The following is a 19,768-nucleotide window of genomic DNA, read 5'->3' as shown; positions in this document are numbered from 1 at the left end:
TGCATACTGTACCATTTTGAATTCTTTTTCATCTATTTTGATTCCGTCAATTTCTGAACATGAGCGAATAGCGACTGCTAGTAGTTCCATAGCAATGATAAACAAGTAAGGAGAAAGAGGGTCTCCCTGCCTTACACCTCGATTTATTTCAAAGCTAGCTGAGAGCGTTCCATTGTTGATAATACAACTTGTTATGTTACTGTTCATCTAAAATGTGCGTGTACGAGTACTAGGAGTGCAAAGAGTGAAAACGGTACGCAAACCTAACACTTTCGACCCCTCCCCATCCCCCTTCCCAAGCCCCACCCTCTGGACAAATGAGTAGTTTTTGGACCATATTGACTTGATAATCTTGGTAACTTATAAATTGACTATGCCTCACACAAGAGAAAACTATTTTTATACAACTGTGCACCACTGAGGTCTTGCATTAACAAAAAAAATTTCTCTGGTATGTTCCACTAAATACTCTAGGTCAGATGTGTTTGCTGTGTTGCACCCTAAACTTTGCGAATGCATACAAGACTGCACCTGGAACAGTTCACCCAGCAACATTGGTATCCTGTCTGCCACAAATTAGCAGCCAAATTCAGAAGGGCCAACAACAGTGTGTAGCAGAATTTTTTCAGGAATATTGTAGAGTACTTGGAAACACTGCAAGCCAGTACCAGACTCAGCAGTTAATACCTGCCAGCTGTAATCTCCCCTTCCTGCAATCCTTTTTCTTTGAGTTAAGGAGTGAAGTAATGTGCTCATCATGTGATAATATTACTTCAAACACTACAATGGAAACAATTCTCCCTCTACATATTACAAAGGTATGGGGCAATTATAGTTACAAGGTCACAGTCACCTATGCCAATTTCCTGTGGATTAAATTAATTACAATTAAAAATGCAAAATTAAATCCAGGAATGGTGTCCCTGTCACATGGATATTTTTGTTTTTGGTTTCTTTTTTTTTCTGAGGGGGGGGGGGGGGGCAGAGTTCAACCCCCCCCTCCCCTTTGAAAATTCATTTCATGTCAAGCATTTCCTTAAAAAATTTTGGCACTTCTGGACCCCCTCTCCCCTGGAATTTTCAATGATCCTACTTGGGGTGGGAGTGTGTTGATCTTTCAATTCTTTCTAGAACTACACCTTTACTACACATTCTTTCTTACAAAAAGTAAATTTTGTGGTCAAAATGATCTCTATAATAATCACTTCCACCCTTATATTTTTCTTTTGCATGTGGGAGCATAAACATTGACATTGACAAAGTCAAATACTCTTCACAAAGACAAGCTACCATAGTATTTCTGATACCCAATCACACACTTTATTAATCAGTATTATTCAAACATTTATCCTGTTCCATTAGTGGTGTTTGTCTATTCATTCTTAAGGGTTGTACTGTACAGAGCATCCTGAAGGACTATTCCAACCCAGTGGAGCTGGAATCATCTTAATACTGTAGCAGATAACAAATTTTAATAGCATTAAACCTAACACCAAAAGGACACACAAATACAACTGTTTTTTTTGATAACTGCTACAGTGCTTAACACTATAAACTACAATGCACAAAGCAGACTATGCAAGAAATTAGGAAAGTCAAAGCTACTACAATTGTACAAATTCAAGTTCTTATGCATGGATTGAAAAAAGTAGGAGATGCAGTCCCTGTTGCTGTGGCCTGATCTCTGTGTCTGTGTGTTGTGAAGAATACAATTCATTCCTGTAATCAATTGAGAAAAGGCAAATAATGAAATAAAAATTTATACAAATACAAAATGCAATAAGTCCACATTAGCTTATTTGCTGCCCCCAATACAACATCATTTAACAAATAAATAGATAATGATGACAACAATGATGATGATGGTAATGATGGTGATGGTGATGTCAAGGATCATGGTTAGTGGTATAGGAGACTGGCTGGGTGACCTCCAGTAACTAGAAGACGAAGAAGCAACAGTATGTGTAATGCCCCATTCCATGCTGTCTAGTTACTTGAAAAACTAGTAGCCCCCTGCCCCCCCTCCCCTTGCTGATTCCTGTCTATATATAATGAATTGCACAAATATTAAATTATGCATTTCTTTCACTTTTACTCCATCAGTTGCTCCCAGAGTACTGATGCATGGAAGAGGCTAGTCACATGCCGGGCACCTCTGTCATTTTGCATTCAAATTGTAAGATTTCAAAATGATGGAAAAAAACTTCACAACTTAATATATTACAAAGAGAAAGTGTTATTTCCAGAACACCAGATTTCTTCCAACAAAGGAACTACATGAATGAAAGCGATCTTCGCAGTGATGTGCACTACTTAGGCAGTAGTGAAAATAAGGCCTGAAAAAAATTCAGGCCTGTACGGGATTTGAACCCATGACCTCTGCGATACTGGTGCAGCGCTCTACCAACTGAGCTAACAAGCCAACTGGGAGCTGGTCATGATGGTGGTTCTAAATAAACCCGTGAAGTGATGAATAGACGGTGAAGAATATATGAATGTCATATATTTGAACTGCGGATAAAGACATGAATGAAAGCGATCTTCGCAGTGATGTGCACTACTTAGGCAGTAGTGAAAATAAGGCCTGAAAAAAAATTCAGGCCTGGACGGGATTTGAACCCATGACCTCTGCGATACCGGTGCAGCGCTCTACCAACTGAGCTAACAAGCCAACTGGGAGCTGGTCATGATGGTGGTTCTAAATAAACCCGTGAAGTGATGAATAGACGGTCCAAAAGGAACTACAGTAACCAATGTCCCTTATCAACTGAAAGCTGTCATTGTCCATGAGGGTACCACCATTTTCTGGTCATTATGTGTGTTACCTAAAAAGAGGAGAGAGGTGGTATTTTTCAAGTGATACCACAGTTCCACAGTCTTCACATCTTGAAGCTACAAGCCAGGTGGCATATCTCCTCTTCTATGAAAAAGATGAGGTTGAAGACATGCAAGAGGTTACACATATTTCTTCTATGTCTTTTAAGGTCCAAAACTGTCAACCACAGATGCCCAGTATGCCTCTAAAAAGGAAGAAGTTTCCTGTCAAGTTTTGTCTTCCACCTGGTTACTATGCATTAAAGGCTGAAAAACCTGGCATTTTCAAGACAGCTACTGGAAGTATACCCTGGAAATATTCTACACTGGATGCAGCATCTATTAGCAAAGCAGAGGGAATTGCCATGGCTGGGGTCCAAATCTCAGGGAATCCTAGAATTAAAGCATGGGAGCCAACTGATATTGAAAAGCTCCTTCCAGCTAAACACAAGATAAGTGACGGCAAACTTTCCAATTTTGTGATAGACTATATTTTTCTACTGATAGAAAGTCAGTCTCAAGCCAGTAACAAGAAAGTTTTTACTGTCAACTCTGATGTTTATAACAACATGGCACAATTCTCAATGAATATTTTCTTGAAGCATAAGTATGACTTGCTTTGTGAGAACATTTCAGCAGCAGACATGATCCTGTGCCTGGTACTGCAAGGAGATCATTGGTGCCTTGTTGCTATAGACTTGAGGGAAAGGAGGATGGTCTATTTGGATTCTCTGTTCAATGGTGTTGGTGCACAAACTGCATTCACAAGGTTTGCTTATTTTCTAAAGTGTGTGTTTGTCAGCCAAAGCAAAGTTTTGGACTGGAAAGAGTGGCAGTATAACATTATTCCATCTACTGAAATTGAACAGCAAACCAATTCAGTTGACTGTGGTGTCTTTGTTGTCAAATGGGCACAGCACATTGCAGAGGGGCGGCCACTAGACTTTTCCCAAACTCAAATTGATGACTTTAGGTATGCACTGATCTTAGATATTGCCAGTGGTGATGGCTCTCTATCCAAGTTAGCCACAGAGCCTTGTCAAGTAAGTGATGACCAAGCATGCCCTTTTCTGGCATCTTCTAGTCTCGCTAATGATTGTGGAAAGGCCAACAATTCATCTTGTACAAATCTGAAAGGAAAAGTACAAAAGCAGCACTGTCAATCGGATTCAGATTCTGACTTTGAATCTCCAAAGAAAAGACAGAAAACAGATCCTTGTGGAGAGTCACCTCTGGTCAGTGGTAATGACCACACATATGCCAAGGATGCTAAGCAGCCTGACATTCATACAAGAGGGGAGCAGATTCCAGAGTGTGCACAAAAAATATTTCCATCTGGTTATCAATATAAATGCCATGAATTTAGAGAAATGCCCATGGATAACTTTACAGGTGCACCTAAAGATAATTTTTATGTGAAATTGTCTGTTAGTCACATTACAACTAAAGAAGATGTTGACCACTGGCTGCAGCAATTTACAGCTTCTTCAAACATAAAATATAATGCACAAGGTGGATACAAATGAAAGGGGGTTAAAGTTATTTATGCACAGTGGTATATTTGCCAATGCAAACACAAAAAATTGACAAAAAAGCAAGTCACTGAAAAAGAGGCTGCACTAAAAAGAAAACAAAAAAGGCATGGGACACACAAGGACAACAGTGGCAAGGAAGGCTGTGACTTGCACTTGTTATCGAAAGCACGGGAGAAGAAGACTGATTGCAACAGCAAAATGGCCATCAGGATCAACAGAAACAAGAAAATGCCCTATTAGTGTGAAATAGACCTTTGGTGGAACCACAATCACAGTGTGCACTGCTTTCATTTAACTTCCTTTTGCCCTATTTTGCCAGCAACAAGAGACAAACTCTGTACTTACTTTGAGGAGGGCATGAGTGCCTCAGAGGCATTTCATTATCATGAGACTCAATTGATGAAGGATCCAGTAACTCTAATGCTATTGGCTGACTGCAAAATGTGTCTTTCTCTACCTGATGTAAACAATTTGTATGGGAAATGGTTGATTGAAAAGAAGGGGCCGTCCAATGGATCAGCAATGTTCAATCAACTTGAGAAAATTGTTGAGGACTACAACAGGAAAAATGCTAACATAGGAGGGAAGTGTTTCTTGCAAAGGGTCCAAGGTAATGGTGCTGACCAAAAGCATTTGATATTATCTATATGCACCCCTCTCATGTCACGTGTACACACAACTAAGCAGGCTGGAGAGATGGCATTTATGGATTCCTCAGGGAGTCTTGATCGATATAACAATCCAGTTTACTTTATGTGTACTCATCATCCCTGTGGAGCACTACCTCTTGCAGTCTAGGTAACTTCAAGTCAATCCCAATCATGCCTGGAAAGCTGCCTAGAACAATTGAAAGCAATTCTTCCAAGCCATGCTTTTGGAGGAAAGGGTCCTGAAAAAGGATCAGACATTTTCATGTCTGATGATGACACTGGGCAAAGGCAAGCTCTGAGAGTGCACTGGAAACAGGCAACACTCCTTTTGTGCATCTTTCACTTTTTGCAAGCAACTTGGCGGTGGCTAGTGGACTCCAAGCACTCCATTTCAAAAGATGACAGGCAGCACCTTATGTCCATAATGCAAGACCTTGTGTTTGCCAAGACACCCGAGGAATTTGAAGAAATCAAGGACCTTCTTGTATCAGACACTATTTTACAGAAATATTATCTGTATCAAGGGTATTTGAACAAAGCTATTGATAGAGGGAAGGAATGGGCACTTTGTTACAGAACAGATCTCAGAACAAGAGGCAACAATATAGAAAACTACACAGAATCAATGATCTTTGTTTTCAAATGTGTAGTTCTCAGAAGAATGAGAGCTTACAACCTTATTGAGCTATTCCGGTTCATCACTGAAGACCTAGAAATGTACTTCCAACGAAAGCTTCTCTCCTTGGCTTTTGGTAAACCACAAAATTTACACCTTGCAGCCCGTTGCTTTGGAAGAACTGCAAGCTCTGTTAGTCAAAGTACCATAACCATAGATGAAAAGAATCCATGGAAATTCCATGTGCCAAGCAGAGATGACAACAGTACCATCACATACATTGTTGATTGCACATCAGGAACCTGTACATGTCAGCAGGGAGTCAGTGGTAATGCATGCCCTCACCAAGCAGCTGTGGCTTTAAAATTAAGAATCAACAACATAACCTTTATTCCCCAAACTGCAAAGGAGAGATTCAACCTTGCTATCCTTGCTATTGGAGACAAGAAGAATTTCAGTGTTGGCCAGTTTGTAAGCCTGCACCAAAAGGAAATTGAAAGTAAGCCTCCTTTCTATGGAGACCAAGAAAAGGATGATGAACAACAAACATTACTACCCATGCCTGACTCTCCAGAAACTGAGACCATGGAAACCAATGATGGCATTATTGATGCTGGTACAGATGCTACTCTGCCAAATGATGAAGTACCACTTGACCAAATCATTAAGCTTCACCAACAAGTTTCCCAAGATATTGAGTACAAGCTCAGAACAAGTGACACCAACTTTCGCCTCTGCTACTATAAATACCTGACTTTGTATAGGAAAATCATTTCAAAGTGTAGGGGCCAGGCACCAGTTGCTTCACTTGCTTCTGCCTATGCACAGTTTGGAAAGGAGAGGGGTGGAAATTATTTACCAGTCTTACATAACAGCTCCAGAATTAAAGTGCAGCCAACAGCTATTTCCAGAAGGAAATCTGGAATTAAATCTGCAAGCACACAACCAAGTGGTCGTCGCCCCAAATTATCAGACAGTCAGAGAGAAGCCAATATGAAAGTTCGTAAAAAATTCAACAATCAGAAAAGAAGAAGGAATCTTTCACACAATGTTAGAAAGAATTTACCAAATGCTGGGCCTAAAAGATAGAGCAATCATTGGAATGAGTTCTGAATCCATTTTTACAGAGCTATAAAAATGGAAAGAACTTAGCAATTCCCCATTGGACACAACCATTTTTCCTAACAGCTGTCTAAAATTATTGAAGCAATAACAGTAGCTGCTTTCATCTGAACTGATTTTTATCTAATCAACGCCAGCACATGAATACTCAGAAAAGTTGGAGTAGTTTCATCACAAATTTTTCAATATTTTTTGCAGCAAAGGATGGGAAAAATTAATTATTATAAATAATTATTATCATTATTATCATTGTTATCATTGTTATCATTATTATTATTGTGTTTCAAACTTTACCACTCCCCTTCCCCAAAGCAGCTACATGTATACAATACAGGGCCTTTTAAAAAGTCCTCAATGTTTAATGCCTTGAGGCTTGCTGGTTTGGCAGTCAGTGGAAAGGTAATGAAAGAAATACATTCAGTTGGATTTATATGATTATAATTAACATTCAAATATTGATTCTAACTCCGCACTGACTCAAGATATAAAAAACAAGTCATTGATTGCATTATATATGGTGGCTTGATGCAAATGAGCCAAGAGAGCTTTTTTTGGGGGGTACATGATCATAAAAAAGCCCCATATTCTGTAGTTGTAAGTCATAGAGTGAAATTCAGTACTTCAACTATATTCAGTAGACCTCAATGCAGTTTTCAACACCACCGTAATGTCAAATAATTTTTGTGACAATTCTGTTATCATAAAAATATCAGTAATACTGCAAATTTAAGCAACAGTTGTACACGTTATAGGAAAATGATTCTTCTGTAAAAAATTTTTCTTCTAGCAGACTTAAATTTTCTGAAAAAAATAACATACAATGTATGAAAAAAACTATCACAAACAACAGGGCAGATTCAAGGAAAGGTACAGCCATAGCCACTATGAAGCAAACATCCCCACCACTCCCAAAGTGCATTATCAGTTGCCTCAGATGTCCAGGATGTCCAGGCTGTCCAGGGAACAATTTAAACATTAAATAAGCTTTGCGTATTCAGATTAATTACTGCTAGGTGCATTATTTTGTGACAACGTACTTTAATAAGTTATATATTTTATATCACGAAAGCAAATAATTTCTGGTGTTATCGCTAATTGGGATATCAGATCAAGAAAGTATAAGGTTATCAATAAAGAGTTTAATTTTGGCTGAAGGTTTTTTTGAGTTATTAATTTGACAATTCACCGTACGTTGTAAAATTACAGAGCAACTTCAGAATACCCCGCAACTCATTTACATGTCATTGAATAAGAATAGCGTCTATTGTGTTATGCCTCGATCTTCAAAGCCTCCCGACACATGTAAGTGAGGCGGACCAAAGTTGCGGGGTATTCTGAAGTTTAGCCAAACACTAAAATACTTACTTACCTTCGGTCTCAAAACGTTTTTCACTTTACTGCTGTGAAAATTTGAGTTTGTGTTTACTACACGCCGATGTTTCTTGCATACTCCAATGTGACGACATAAGCTAGTGGCAAAAAAGGTCACGCAAGCAAGCAAAGGCCTGGGCACAAATTCAGTAGGCTTGGCTACTGAGTTGAGCCTGGTTTCTAAGCTAAAAAACCCTAATCTGGCTAACCCTAAGCAATTCGATAATCCTAATGTTATACTCATTTGCTGTAGTCAAGGAACTTCTATCGAGTCCCGTTAAAAACGTATTTTTCCTCTGATTTTCCTCAATTTCTATCATGGTCGTGGTCCCCATTGCAGTTTTTCAAGCGACTTTTGGATGGCTTGTGCATAAAGGCAGACATAAAGCAGTCGAAAAGCTAAGCGATGTAACACATAAACAATTTCGTAACATCATCATGAGTGAAATCGACGACATGAAATCCAAGTTGGATGGATTATCAAGAAAAGATTTGCTAGCAAGTATCAGCTTCTTTAGAGAAGGAATCGAGTTGTTATATGAAAATTTTGACGAGACAAGGTCAAAGAGTGAGTTTTGCGCAGATACAGCACAAGCGACTTGTCCGGAAGTTGTGTCGCTTACTGAAAGAATACGAAATTTGGAGCTTACTGAATCTGCCACAAGAAAGCTTTCAACTGCGAAGAAGAGATTCAAACGTGCCCGTGAAATGGCAACAATAGCATTTTCAAATGAAGCACTATCAACAACTGACCGCATTTTAGCAATGCAGTACCGAGTGATGGCAACAGTATTAGAGGCAATAGACAATCTATCGGATGCTGCTGCGCTGTGTAAAGTATGTATTAAAGAGCTAAACGGTCTGCCAATGGTTCAGCAAAGCTTTAAAGTACAGCTCAAGACAGGAATCAGTGCGGTGATGGGTTTGTTTTACCAAGAAGAACGAGTAAAAATCATTTCCGGTGTCTGTCGCGTCAATCGTGTCGCCTTCGATGTCACACAAGCGATATGCAGCAGAGGGCTTCTACTCCTGGAGTGGCCCAATGTCGATACAGGAGAGGAGAAAGTTGACTTACTGCATGACAGGAGACTGGCTCTATTCCTACGTGAACAAGGTATGGAGCAGTGTGATCTATCATGGACAATTGGTCAGGATGGTGAAAAGGAGCACAGGATCAATAATCCGCTAGATATCGCTACTAACTCAAGCGGGCAATATATTGTAGCCGACTATGACTTGACAATCAAGGTGTTTGACAATAGTGGCAAATTTGTGAAGTGTTTCAGACTTCCTCCTCTTATTGATGACAATGGTAAAGAGCTATCTACGGAAAACTGGAAGGTTAAACTGGCGACAGACATAAACGACAACATTTATGTGCTGGTTGAAGAAAAGAATCATCAGCGTTGGATTTTTAAGTTCGATAAATCCGCTGACCAGTATCACAAGTTTCGCGAGAGGACAATGGACCTCGAGTGCAATCTGTGTAAACTGTCAGTTAGTGATAGTGGCAAAGTGATGGTATTGAAAGGCAATTATACAAAGGAGTATCATTTTGTGGATCTATACGGGACTGATGGTCAGTTTGTTTGCAGTTTTGGAGAACAAAATTTGAAGAGCCCGCGAGACATCAGCACTGTAAGTGATGGCAGAGTTATGGTGGTGGACCAAACGCCTTCCCATTGTGTACACATATTTAGCGAACTCGGTGATCATCTAAGTAAGTTTGATCTCAAAGGGTTTGTTCACTTTCCAAACATTGCATTTCACAGGGAAAGTCAACAAGTCGTCTTGGCTAGTGCTGACGATGAAAAAGAGCTCCTATGTATTGGAATATACACCAAAGATGGTGAGTTTGTACGAAGCGTTTTTATCTACAAAAGTGGCTATTTCCCGTATAAGATTGCAGTGAGCACTGAAGGACGCATTGCAGCTCTAGGACCTACATACGTCAAGCTAGAGTCCGGCGTCATGGATTATAAAATAGGATATCGATTGATTGTTCTATAAAACAGATGCAAATGTTCTTGACTTGTTTCCACGTTCATTTTGCGGAATCAACTCAGGCCTGAGAAAATAACCCCCTTACTTTCTCTTGGTTTGGGCGTAAAGTTTTGAACAATCCTACTTTCAAGAGAGGTCTACTGCAAAGTGTATAATCTGATTTCGTCTTTTTTCTGGATTGTTTGCTATGTGGGTTTTCTTTTTTTCCTTAAGAAATTACTTATAAAACAGTTTATAACATAATACGTTTTAGGTAAGACACAGAATCATATACCTTGTTGGCGACGTTTTTATGCCACTTAGTCGAGTTTTTCACTTTATGTCTTTTTAGACCCTGAAACATACTCAAACGAATGTAATGTAGTTTCGGTTTTTCTTGGTGAACAAATCATATCAATTTAGGAATTTTTTTCTTTTGTAACAATCTCATTCATGGTTCTAGGCTAATCATCACTGACCCTCAACCTCATGATTTTAAGTATATTTTTTTCCAAGATGTGATTATTAATTCACGATTTTAGCTCCCAATAATTTTCTTAAAACTAGCATGTAGCGGATATATTTGTCTATTCATTTTGTCGGATGACCTGAGGTTATTGTTAGGAGGAGCTGAATGTGATTCCCTTCTGTTAGTGAAAGGGCTGATAGACAGTTTTCTTTGGGTATATGTGTATGATTTGATATTTTAATAAGCGTGTTCATAGACCCTGTATAATTTAAGCCGTGGCATTCACCGTAATGATTCAATTTAGCGCTCGGGGCGCTTATTTACTTTTGGTACCTCAAAGGAGGGCGCTCATTCGAGGGAAGGCGGTAATTAGGGACAGGGCGCTTATCAAGGACAGGGTGCTTATCGATATTTCTTTTTTGGAAAAAGCAGAATGAGCAAAACAAAGCTTTAATGATTTTATTTGAAGAGAACCAAGAAGACTGGAAAAGGACTTGTTTTCTCTTGATCCTTCCTGACTAGAGCGACCAATCGCTGCCTTGCGTTCACCTTATTCTCTGTTTTCCCGTAGAGGGTCACATTTATGACGAGATCATTCGTTTGAAGGAACTGTGCACTCACGTGGACATAATATAAATGAAAGACTGAGACGAAGACCACTGTTTTTGCAATGAGGCTTTAAGTGAGAAATCAAAGGAAGATGAACCCCACAGTTGATCTCAACAGTGCTATAACTAAAGCAGAATAGGGGTAGCCTTTACTGCAGGCGTCTTATGAGGGCGAGTTAACGTTAACTAGCTCGCGATCGTTTATTCAACCGGCCATGTTTTTGTTTGATGCAGGGAGGGGGGCGGGGAAATCTTCACTCCTCCACCCCTACCCCTTCTTATTTTTGACCGTCGACCACCCCCTTGGTACAAATTTCTTTCCCTCCCCAGTCTTATAGAATAAACAGGTTTAAACCTTTAAACCCTTGGAGTGACTAGCATCTAATTTCTCTTTACAGTATCAGCCCTGAATCACACATTAAGGTCTTAAGAATAAAGGAAATGGTCTCCAGGGAAGGAATCTTTTGATTAGCAAACAAATTCTCCTTGTCAGCACATTAGGAAATATATAAAGAACAGTGAGGAGAATTTGCATACTAATGTGAAAGGTTAGGCAGTTTGGCAAAAAAGTCGTAGAGCAGATTCCAGACCGTTGGGAAGGCAGGTAAACTAAAACAATCCCCCTTCCAAGAGAACTTTAAATATTTTCCGCAGTTCTTGTCAACTGGGACAGAGTAAGAGGAATCTCGTAAATCTTCAGATGTCGTGTAACACCCACGTGTCATAAGACAGACCGCTGAAGTCAAGCTTTCTAATTTGAAATGATTGTTTACTGATACATGGATTCAAGTTCTTCAAATTATGGATGACGCTATATTCTTCTGTTCTATTTTTGAAATGATGGTTACTAATAAATTTACTTAGGTTCTTCAAATTGAGGTTAACTCCATATCCTCCTGTCCTCCTTTTGCGAAGAAAAATCGTGGGGATGAATTCTCCTGGACATTTTTGAGATTTCCCTATAACTCCTTTTCTGCTAAGTTTCTCCATCACTTAATCAACGATCCGTGTTTCCTTCGGATAAGACAGAATTTCCTTTAGAAGAAGCTCTTAATCGTGTAGGGGCGGTCAACAAACTCACATTAAAATCTTTGTACTATTTTAGGAATGTATGCATCACAAGCGATATGGCTACGAGATCATTATAAGTAGACAAAAGATTTTTATTCTTCTAACGCGTGTGCGAGGTCTTTCTGATTGCAGAGAACGATTTCAGAGAACGCCGCCGAGTTTTCTCAAAAAATGCGGAGAAACAAGAATTTGTTAGGATAAACGGGCTTCGAATCCCGTTGGTCTGACTTTTCATCAGATACCGGCAATCTATCGTGGGTGGCAAGTACCACCTTTGATAAAGGGAAAGAGGTAAAGATGATAGGAAGAGCAAGAATCTTATGGCACAAGTGAATAAAATGTAGGTTACAAATGGAAATGTAAACAAAGTTCCGTTTAGCGTGAATGCCTATAAGGGGGGCCGTAGAATAAAGTTTTCAATTGCAAGGAATGGGATTGTCAGTAAACCAAATAATTACGAAACGGGTAAACGATTAGATGAAAACACTTCTGATGATGCATTTGGGGAACAATTGATAAGGAGCTAACGTTCATTTCCCATTTAAAGCGTGAGCAGTGAGCGAAGCGAAGGCGTGCACCCACCCCCCGGCGTTATTTCCCACAAATGGCTCACAGGATCTTGGGTGAAAAAAAATTAGACTGAAATGGAGTACTCAAAACTACAGTTTGATCACGTTCTGCAATTCGCAGTGTTTCGAAAGTTACCTGACTTATCAACAATTTTAGAGACTTACGCTAAAATAGTAGGTTTTAACTGTAAGTCCGTTTTGACAATCTTTCCATAATTTGCAGTTTTTGAACAGCTCAAAATTTAAAGACACGCCACAAAACATCTTTCAGCTATGAACGGCACCGTGCTATCACGATACAAAGCCTAGTGAACGATTTCTATGACTTTAAAAGTCCACAAGGAAGGGAAAAAGTAGATGACAAATCTCTCCCAAGGATCACTTATAACATTACGAATACGTTGTGCAAATACTTGACTGCCACTCTGATTTGGGCAACGTTGGAGACTCCTTAACTAAGTGGAAAACTAAGTGAGTAGGTAAACAAGGAAATGAGGCTGATGATTGCTGAACCTAAAGCTGGCGAGATAACATCTCTATTGTATGTTAAGAAACATATTCCAATTACGAGAAAAGCTCAAATGATTTACAAATGATAACGACAATGACGAAGGTAATGATTCAACCTTTCCCGCTTTTTTTTTCCAAAGGCTCAACGAGTCATTTAACGTCTTGAATGTGATCTAATAAATGAGGGCAAAATTCTGTTTCTTCAATTTATTTTACTTTCAAGCAACAGCTCCCTAGCAGGATACCTAAGTATTAACTGAACACCACATCAAAAATATCTTGAGCAGAGAGTTTCCGAGATGAAAACATCTTATCCATTATGGTCAACCTTATGCTCTCGTAACATCCAATCACTCGTGTGTGTAAGAGCACTGTCTGTTTTTATGTGTAAGTTAATACCCACATCATTTCCCTTCACCATTTCTTTAAAATAAAATATTAAACTTGAGAAAAAGGCTGTCAACCAGCTGATGTTCCTTATTAACTCTTCATCACTACCGTAAAACTTAAAACCTCGATTCAATATCCCGTACCTCAAAAGCTTAATGCAGTTATTTTTCAATTTTCAAAGACTGGCAAAAACAGAAGCTTCAATCAATCTTGGATTATTTTCTTGTGCTAGCGCCTTAATAGGAAAGTTCTAATTCTTCGTGTTCAATAACCTTCTGCTTGCCGTCCCATCACAGTACTATATGCGGCATCATTAACGTTTAAAGCTGCTGGCTCATTAGTAAGATGTCATTCTATTAATTCTTAACTCGATCACCTGCAATGCCTCTAAGGATGGCCAATCCTAAACCATCTTCATTTCCTAGAAAAGTGCTGCTGAGTTTTTCTATAACTCGGCAAACTAGCATTCAGTGGTTATTCAGAAAAGTATTCAAACCATCTTAGCTCCTCTAAAGACAGGTTTAAAATCCCTTCAGTAACAATCCCTTTTCGACTAACAGCTGATTGAAGAGCCAGTTCTGTCATTTCGTACTACAAAATGAGAAAAATATAGGCGCAGGCACCCTTACGTAAATGAAATCTTTTCGACAGTCCTGTTTGAGTTAGATCAGCGAGTAATCTCAAGAACCGAACTTAAATATCAAAACTATTTGTAAGTTATAATTGTTTGTTTGCTGTTGTCGCTGTTCCGCATATTTTTTTCGTCAGTTTTTGAGATTATTCAGCGTCTAAATATAGGAGGTATGCTTGAGCTGGAGAAGTAGAAGAGATAACAGGATTTTAAGGATTAATACGTTTCTTTAGCTACCTTGAAATAATAATAATAATAATAATAATAATAATAATAATGATAATAACAATAATAATGATAATAATAATAATAATAAAAACATCAAAAAAGAAAAAAATATTTCTTATTTGTTCCGGGTCGATAGCGATGTAAAAATTACGAAAAAGAAAAAAACAATTACGTGAAAAGTGAGTGCTTTTTATTAGTCGGTTAGCCATCACAGAAATTATTTCTGTGATGCCGGAAAATTATTTTAAATATGTTTTTTTCCCCTTCAACTTTTGGATGACTATAAAACTTGGTAAAAGTAAGCAAAATTAGGTAATTTTTTTAAAGACACGGCTTCCAGAATGCAAAAATAAGTAAGATATAGCCTTTTAGAAAAATGGGCACGAACTTGTGAAACACCCTTTACACGAATATCCAGCTCAAACATCCTTCAGTGGTTCAAGTCCAGGTCAAGTCCAAGTGTAAATGAGTTTGAAGCTACCTGTGATGATTGTCAGCGGACAGAGCCTCCGGAATGTGAGGACTGGAACCTAGGGACGTCACAGAAAAGGGGGAATATAAACTTAATTCCAAAGAAATTTCACTACAAAGTTGAAAAATCCTCACTTGCGAAGCGTCATACTGTAACATGCTGGTTTAAGATGTCGTAACAATAAGTTTGTAATTAGGTCGGGAAAAAAATATACAAACAAAGAAGGGTGAATCATTTTGGGAATGGGGAAAGTTATCAGAGGTATTTTTCACAACTCAAAAATCTTGAGGGGCCTTTCAAGAGGGATCCATGGGGTACTACGGGCCGGGGATAGAATTTATCCTCAGGATGCATCCCTAATATGTGTCCCCGGAAACAGCTCATCTACGTACCAGTCTTATCCAGAATTCTCCCGCGGTTCTCCTTTCTTTTCTCGTGCGTCAGGTGCAGGGGTCCCTGCACTAAAGAGTACACGTCGTAAGTCACGTTATCACTCAGCTCACGTTTCCCTCGGCCACTTGAAGGACATTTCATCGAGCATTTGGAACCTGGGTTGGTTGCATTGCATACAGTCACTTGGCAGTGGACGAAAACAAAGGGATGAGCACTAATGAACTTAAAGGCTTCCACGCTGAACCGCTGAGCACGAGAAGGCGATGAATGATATTTCACCGTTATGTCACTTGGGCAGCTAAAGTAAAGCAAATTTCCTTGATCAAAGTGAAATTATGCCTAAGAATATCCTTAACAAAAGTTTTTTTTTTTTTTAAACTTATGTTGATCATCATGGAATTCAAGATTGCGAAGTGTTTCCAATTTTACTTACTTGTAACTAACTATTAGTTGCTTAGGAAAACGTCTCAAGTGACCGCAAAATAAACCAAGAGTAATTTTTCAAAAGGAGTAGAAATTAAGTGTCCAAAACATTTATCACTAAACATACCCTTTCTTTATAAACTCATATTTCAGAGAATTCTTTTGATCCTGGGTGGGCGTGGCATAACATCGATCAGCCCTGACTGACAGCTTTTTGTCATCTGTTGCCACGGATACCTCAAAGTACAATCGTCTATGCAGCTCCACAGCAACAGGGAAATCAACTTTCGTGTAAGGATTCACAAATGCCTTGTTGTGAAACATTCTCAACGACAGTGTCAAGTTCCCTTTGGCCTTTTCTCGGAGCTCAAGTGTTGTTTTAATTGGCGTCCAACCAAGCGATGAAACTATACCATGCGCTGAGTAATAGCAGCTGAACTGCACTTTTATGTCACGTACGCGTGTTACGGCACTTTTAGCGGCCACGGGTATTTTCAGTATGTTGGAGTAGATGATAGCTGTAGGTTTATATCTCCTGGCAGTTTTACAGCCCGTCAATGATGTTGTAACGCTAAGGTGGGTCCGTCCTTCTTTGCCTTTACATTTGGTGTCCAGGAGTCGAATATTCTTTAAATCAAGACCACGGAGGAGGGTCTTTGGGATGACAATGGTCATGGTTTTATCGCCGCAGAGGACATTTACTCCAGGAGCTTTTAGTGAAAATATACAAGTATAGTAGTATAAACATACAAAATTTTAGAATCGGATGGTACATACAATCTCGATTGGAAATATGTATAAACCAAAAAAAAACTGAAATAACTGATTCGAAACAAGTAAGTTGACACAAATTAGAACATAGGCATGCGTAGCATGCAAAAGTTAATTTTTTTGCTGTGTGGGTCGAGAGGCGACAGTTTGTATACTTAATGTTTTCAGTTTTGTAACTGAAAAGAGCATAACTTTCAAAAGAACGAAAATATCGCATCACTTCACCTTAAGAGAAAGACAGAAAAAACCTAATTTATCTGAACTCACACAGATATTTTGTGGTCTATTACCTAAATATTTCTAAGTAAAAATGAAATCGGTGCCACGCTTACTGTTGTCTACTTCGCCGCTGTTGTTTAGTCTCGTCAGCCAACGCCCTCCATTTCCCGTTGGAGAGAGAGTGCGTTGCGTGACGAGACCAAATAACGGTTGCAAAAGAAACGCTTACCGCCGTCCCTCGAACATAGAGAAAATCAAAATTATTCGTCTATAATAAGTTGCCTAAAAAAAAATTCCGCGTAATTTTACTACGAAAAGCAAATTGAAACTCTGTTGTACCTCTACTAGACCATAACCAAAGATATATTGCAATCTCGAATAAGTGAAGATACACTGAACAAGAGAAAACGATAATATTTCAAAGAGGGCTCTTGATTAGTTGTTGCCCATCTAGACTTTGCCCTGCGTGTGAAAAATAAGTAATAAAATGCAGGTTGTTTTAAAAGGAATTAACAAGCGATTGGGCTAAATTCAAAGTAGCTAAAGGCGAATTTTATTCGTAGAAAAAGTCAAAACGCGGGAGTAATGGAAATGATGGAAACTAAAGGCCCACCTAAATGTGGGACATCAGAGCGGCACCACCAGACAATAGAATCTCATAGATTAGAGCCCAGCTGTTCCAAGGCCGATTAGCACGAACCCAGCCAAGGCTCAATTTTAATCTAAGTATCTTTATTACTTTGTTCAAATGCCCTTTTGGATAATTTTCTCTGTTCTTTTTAGAGCATCCTATCTTAAAATTGTACACAAATAACATTATAATGAATTTTCTTTTAAAGCTTTCAGATTTCAAATCAGATTTCAAACTAACCCTGGGTTATCTTAACCCAGCTTTGAACAACCCAGCCCACGACTCCCTACACTTTGTTTTTGGTTCTTGTGCGTGCAAGGTTAAGCAACCCAGCCCAGCCCAGCCCAGCCCATCCCATCCCATCCCATCCCATACCCACTCCCAGCACCGGCGTAAGAGCGGGTGGCAAGAGAGTGCTGATTTCGCATACGGCAAAACCTCCACAGGAATGCCATCTGAGCCCGGTACTTTGCTGTAAGACAGATCAATGCCTTTATTGAGATCCTCCCCCTTTGGGGGCAAAGCCAGCTTTTCTTTGACCGACAGAGTGGGCGTGTTTGCAAGGGCATTATGCCATAGTAATGGTATATGCCATAGTAATGCCTGCCTCAAACCTCTACCTCCTGGCCAAACTTTTTGATAACATTAAAGTCCTTGAATTTGAGGGAAAAGAACCAGCGGGTGAGAAGACTAAAGGCTTTTCTCATCCCGTAATAAATTTCCTGCAACATGCTGCTCGGCCAGCTCAAGACTAACTGACACGCCAAAAAAGGAAGACATTCTGGAATCTCCACTAAAGCTAAACAGCAACATTAAATAACCGAAAAAAAGTTATAACATTTTATAATTTACCGTTTCCTCCAGAATCCATATTTCAACATTACACTGGTAGTAACAACATGTAAGTTTCACCCTTCCAATTTTCAGTGCCAAATAAGTTCATCCAAGACAACAATCATACCTGCTGAGCAACCATACAGCTCCATCCTTAGTGATATATGACCGTGCCATGCTGTTGGTTGAAGTTTGATGTAGCGAGCTTTGATGGGTGGGTTTAACTAGTGACAATGCTGTTGCTGTCTTTATTTTCTTTGAATACCTACAAATACATGCATGTAAAATTAATAACCAGTTACCACAGTTATGCTATTTTAAAAGTTAGTTTCAACTTACATTTAAAATTATAACGTGTTGATTTCAATTGCTGTAAATTTGCAAGAGAAAGTAAAAAACAACTCCAATTTTGAATGCCAGCCCAGATATGTAGCATAATTAACTTTTTCCACACTATGATCAGGGGTTTAGCCTCTTGGTATTTGCAGATGAGTTAATTAATGACTACTTGCAACATATTATAACTGTTACCTCTATACTGTGCAGACATAAGGATATGTTTTTAACAGTTTTAAACCAAGTAACTGCTTCTACATTTACCTTAGGTGAACTCTGTCCCAGTACTTTGTAGTAGTAGAAGTTCACTCCATCTTCACTGTACTGCAGCTTGTACGCTGTTACCCACTGGCTGTGAACATTCCTTCCCTGTATTGCTATACTTGTTAATTTGGTGTAACTGCCAAGAGTCACCTGTATCCACTGATTTCCATTATCCCACCGAGCTGACCATCCTCCCTGTTTACCTCCACCAGCCTTAAAGTTCAATCTTCCCTGGATTGCTGCATGATTTCTATCCCATTGTGAAGATGCAGTGACTTGAGCGTCCTTAAAGAACAGTTTATGTGTATGTGTTTATGTACTGAGGTATGTTTGTGGGTAGGTACATACAGTTCTATCGAAAATTTATGAATTAGACAAAATTTGGTTGAAGAAGAAATTCTCTATGTATGTCATAATGTAGCATCTAACAATCTAGAGTTTCTTGCCATATCCATATTTCAGCATTATACTGCTTATAATCAAAACATGTGTTTCACCCTTGCATTTTTCAGTGCCAAATAAGTTCATGTAAGACAATAATCATACCTGCTGAGCAACCATACAGCTCCATCCTTAGTGATATATGACCATACCATGCTGTTGGTTGAAGTTTGATGTAGCGAGCTTTGATGAGTGGGTTTAACTGGTGATAAACAATGCTGTCCCTGTCTTTATTTCCTTTGAATACCTACAAATACATGCAAGTAAAATTAATAACCAGTTACCACAGTCATGCTTTTTTAAAAGTTAGTTTCAAATTACATTTAAAATTATTGTATCATGTTGATTGCACTTGTTGTAAATATGCAAGAGAAAGTAAAAAAACTCCAATTTTGAATGCCAGACTAGATATGTAGC

The 19,768-nt window shown here is 38.9% G+C and overlaps 2 protein-coding genes, 1 long non-coding RNA gene and 1 pseudogene across 3 annotated transcripts; 2 read left to right on the top strand and 2 right to left on the bottom strand.

Annotated features, from left to right (window-relative positions):
- Positions 1-1,311: 1,311 nt before the first annotated feature.
- Positions 1,312-8,289, bottom strand: LOC149040298 (uncharacterized). Its single transcript, XR_016179902.1, has 2 exons — positions 8,107-8,289; positions 1,312-1,719 (listed from the first exon to the last, which is right to left on the bottom strand). It is a non-coding gene; the product is annotated as an uncharacterized LOC149040298 (long non-coding RNA).
- LOC113679777 (uncharacterized) lies at positions 1,872-7,111 on the top strand (annotated as a pseudogene).
- A 52-nt stretch (positions 8,290-8,341) lies between the features above and the next one.
- Positions 8,342-19,401, bottom strand: LOC113674647 (ZP domain-containing protein-like). The gene is made up of 4 exons (XM_089183028.1): positions 18,911-19,401; positions 15,983-18,575; positions 15,432-15,730; positions 8,342-15,097 (listed from the first exon to the last, which is right to left on the bottom strand). Exons 2-4 carry the CDS (start codon positions 16,528-16,530, stop codon positions 15,045-15,047), a joined length of 900 nt encoding a protein of 299 aa, XP_089039154.1. The 5' UTR covers positions 16,531-18,575; positions 18,911-19,401; the 3' UTR covers positions 8,342-15,044.
- Positions 8,427-11,051, top strand: LOC149040297 (uncharacterized). The gene has a single exon (XM_089183002.1). The coding sequence runs from the start codon at positions 8,427-8,429 to the stop codon at positions 10,116-10,118; it is 1,692 nt and encodes a 563-aa protein (XP_089039128.1). The 3' UTR covers positions 10,119-11,051.
- Positions 19,402-19,768: the final 367 nt, after the last annotated feature.

Source organism: Pocillopora damicornis, chromosome 9 (genome assembly GCF_964200805.1).
Source record: "Pocillopora damicornis chromosome 9, jaPocDami1.2, whole genome shotgun sequence".
Taxonomy (NCBI): Eukaryota; Metazoa; Cnidaria; class Anthozoa; order Scleractinia; family Pocilloporidae; genus Pocillopora; species Pocillopora damicornis.
Note: the sequence above shows the minus strand (reverse complement) of the source record. Positions and strands in the feature narration are given on the sequence as shown.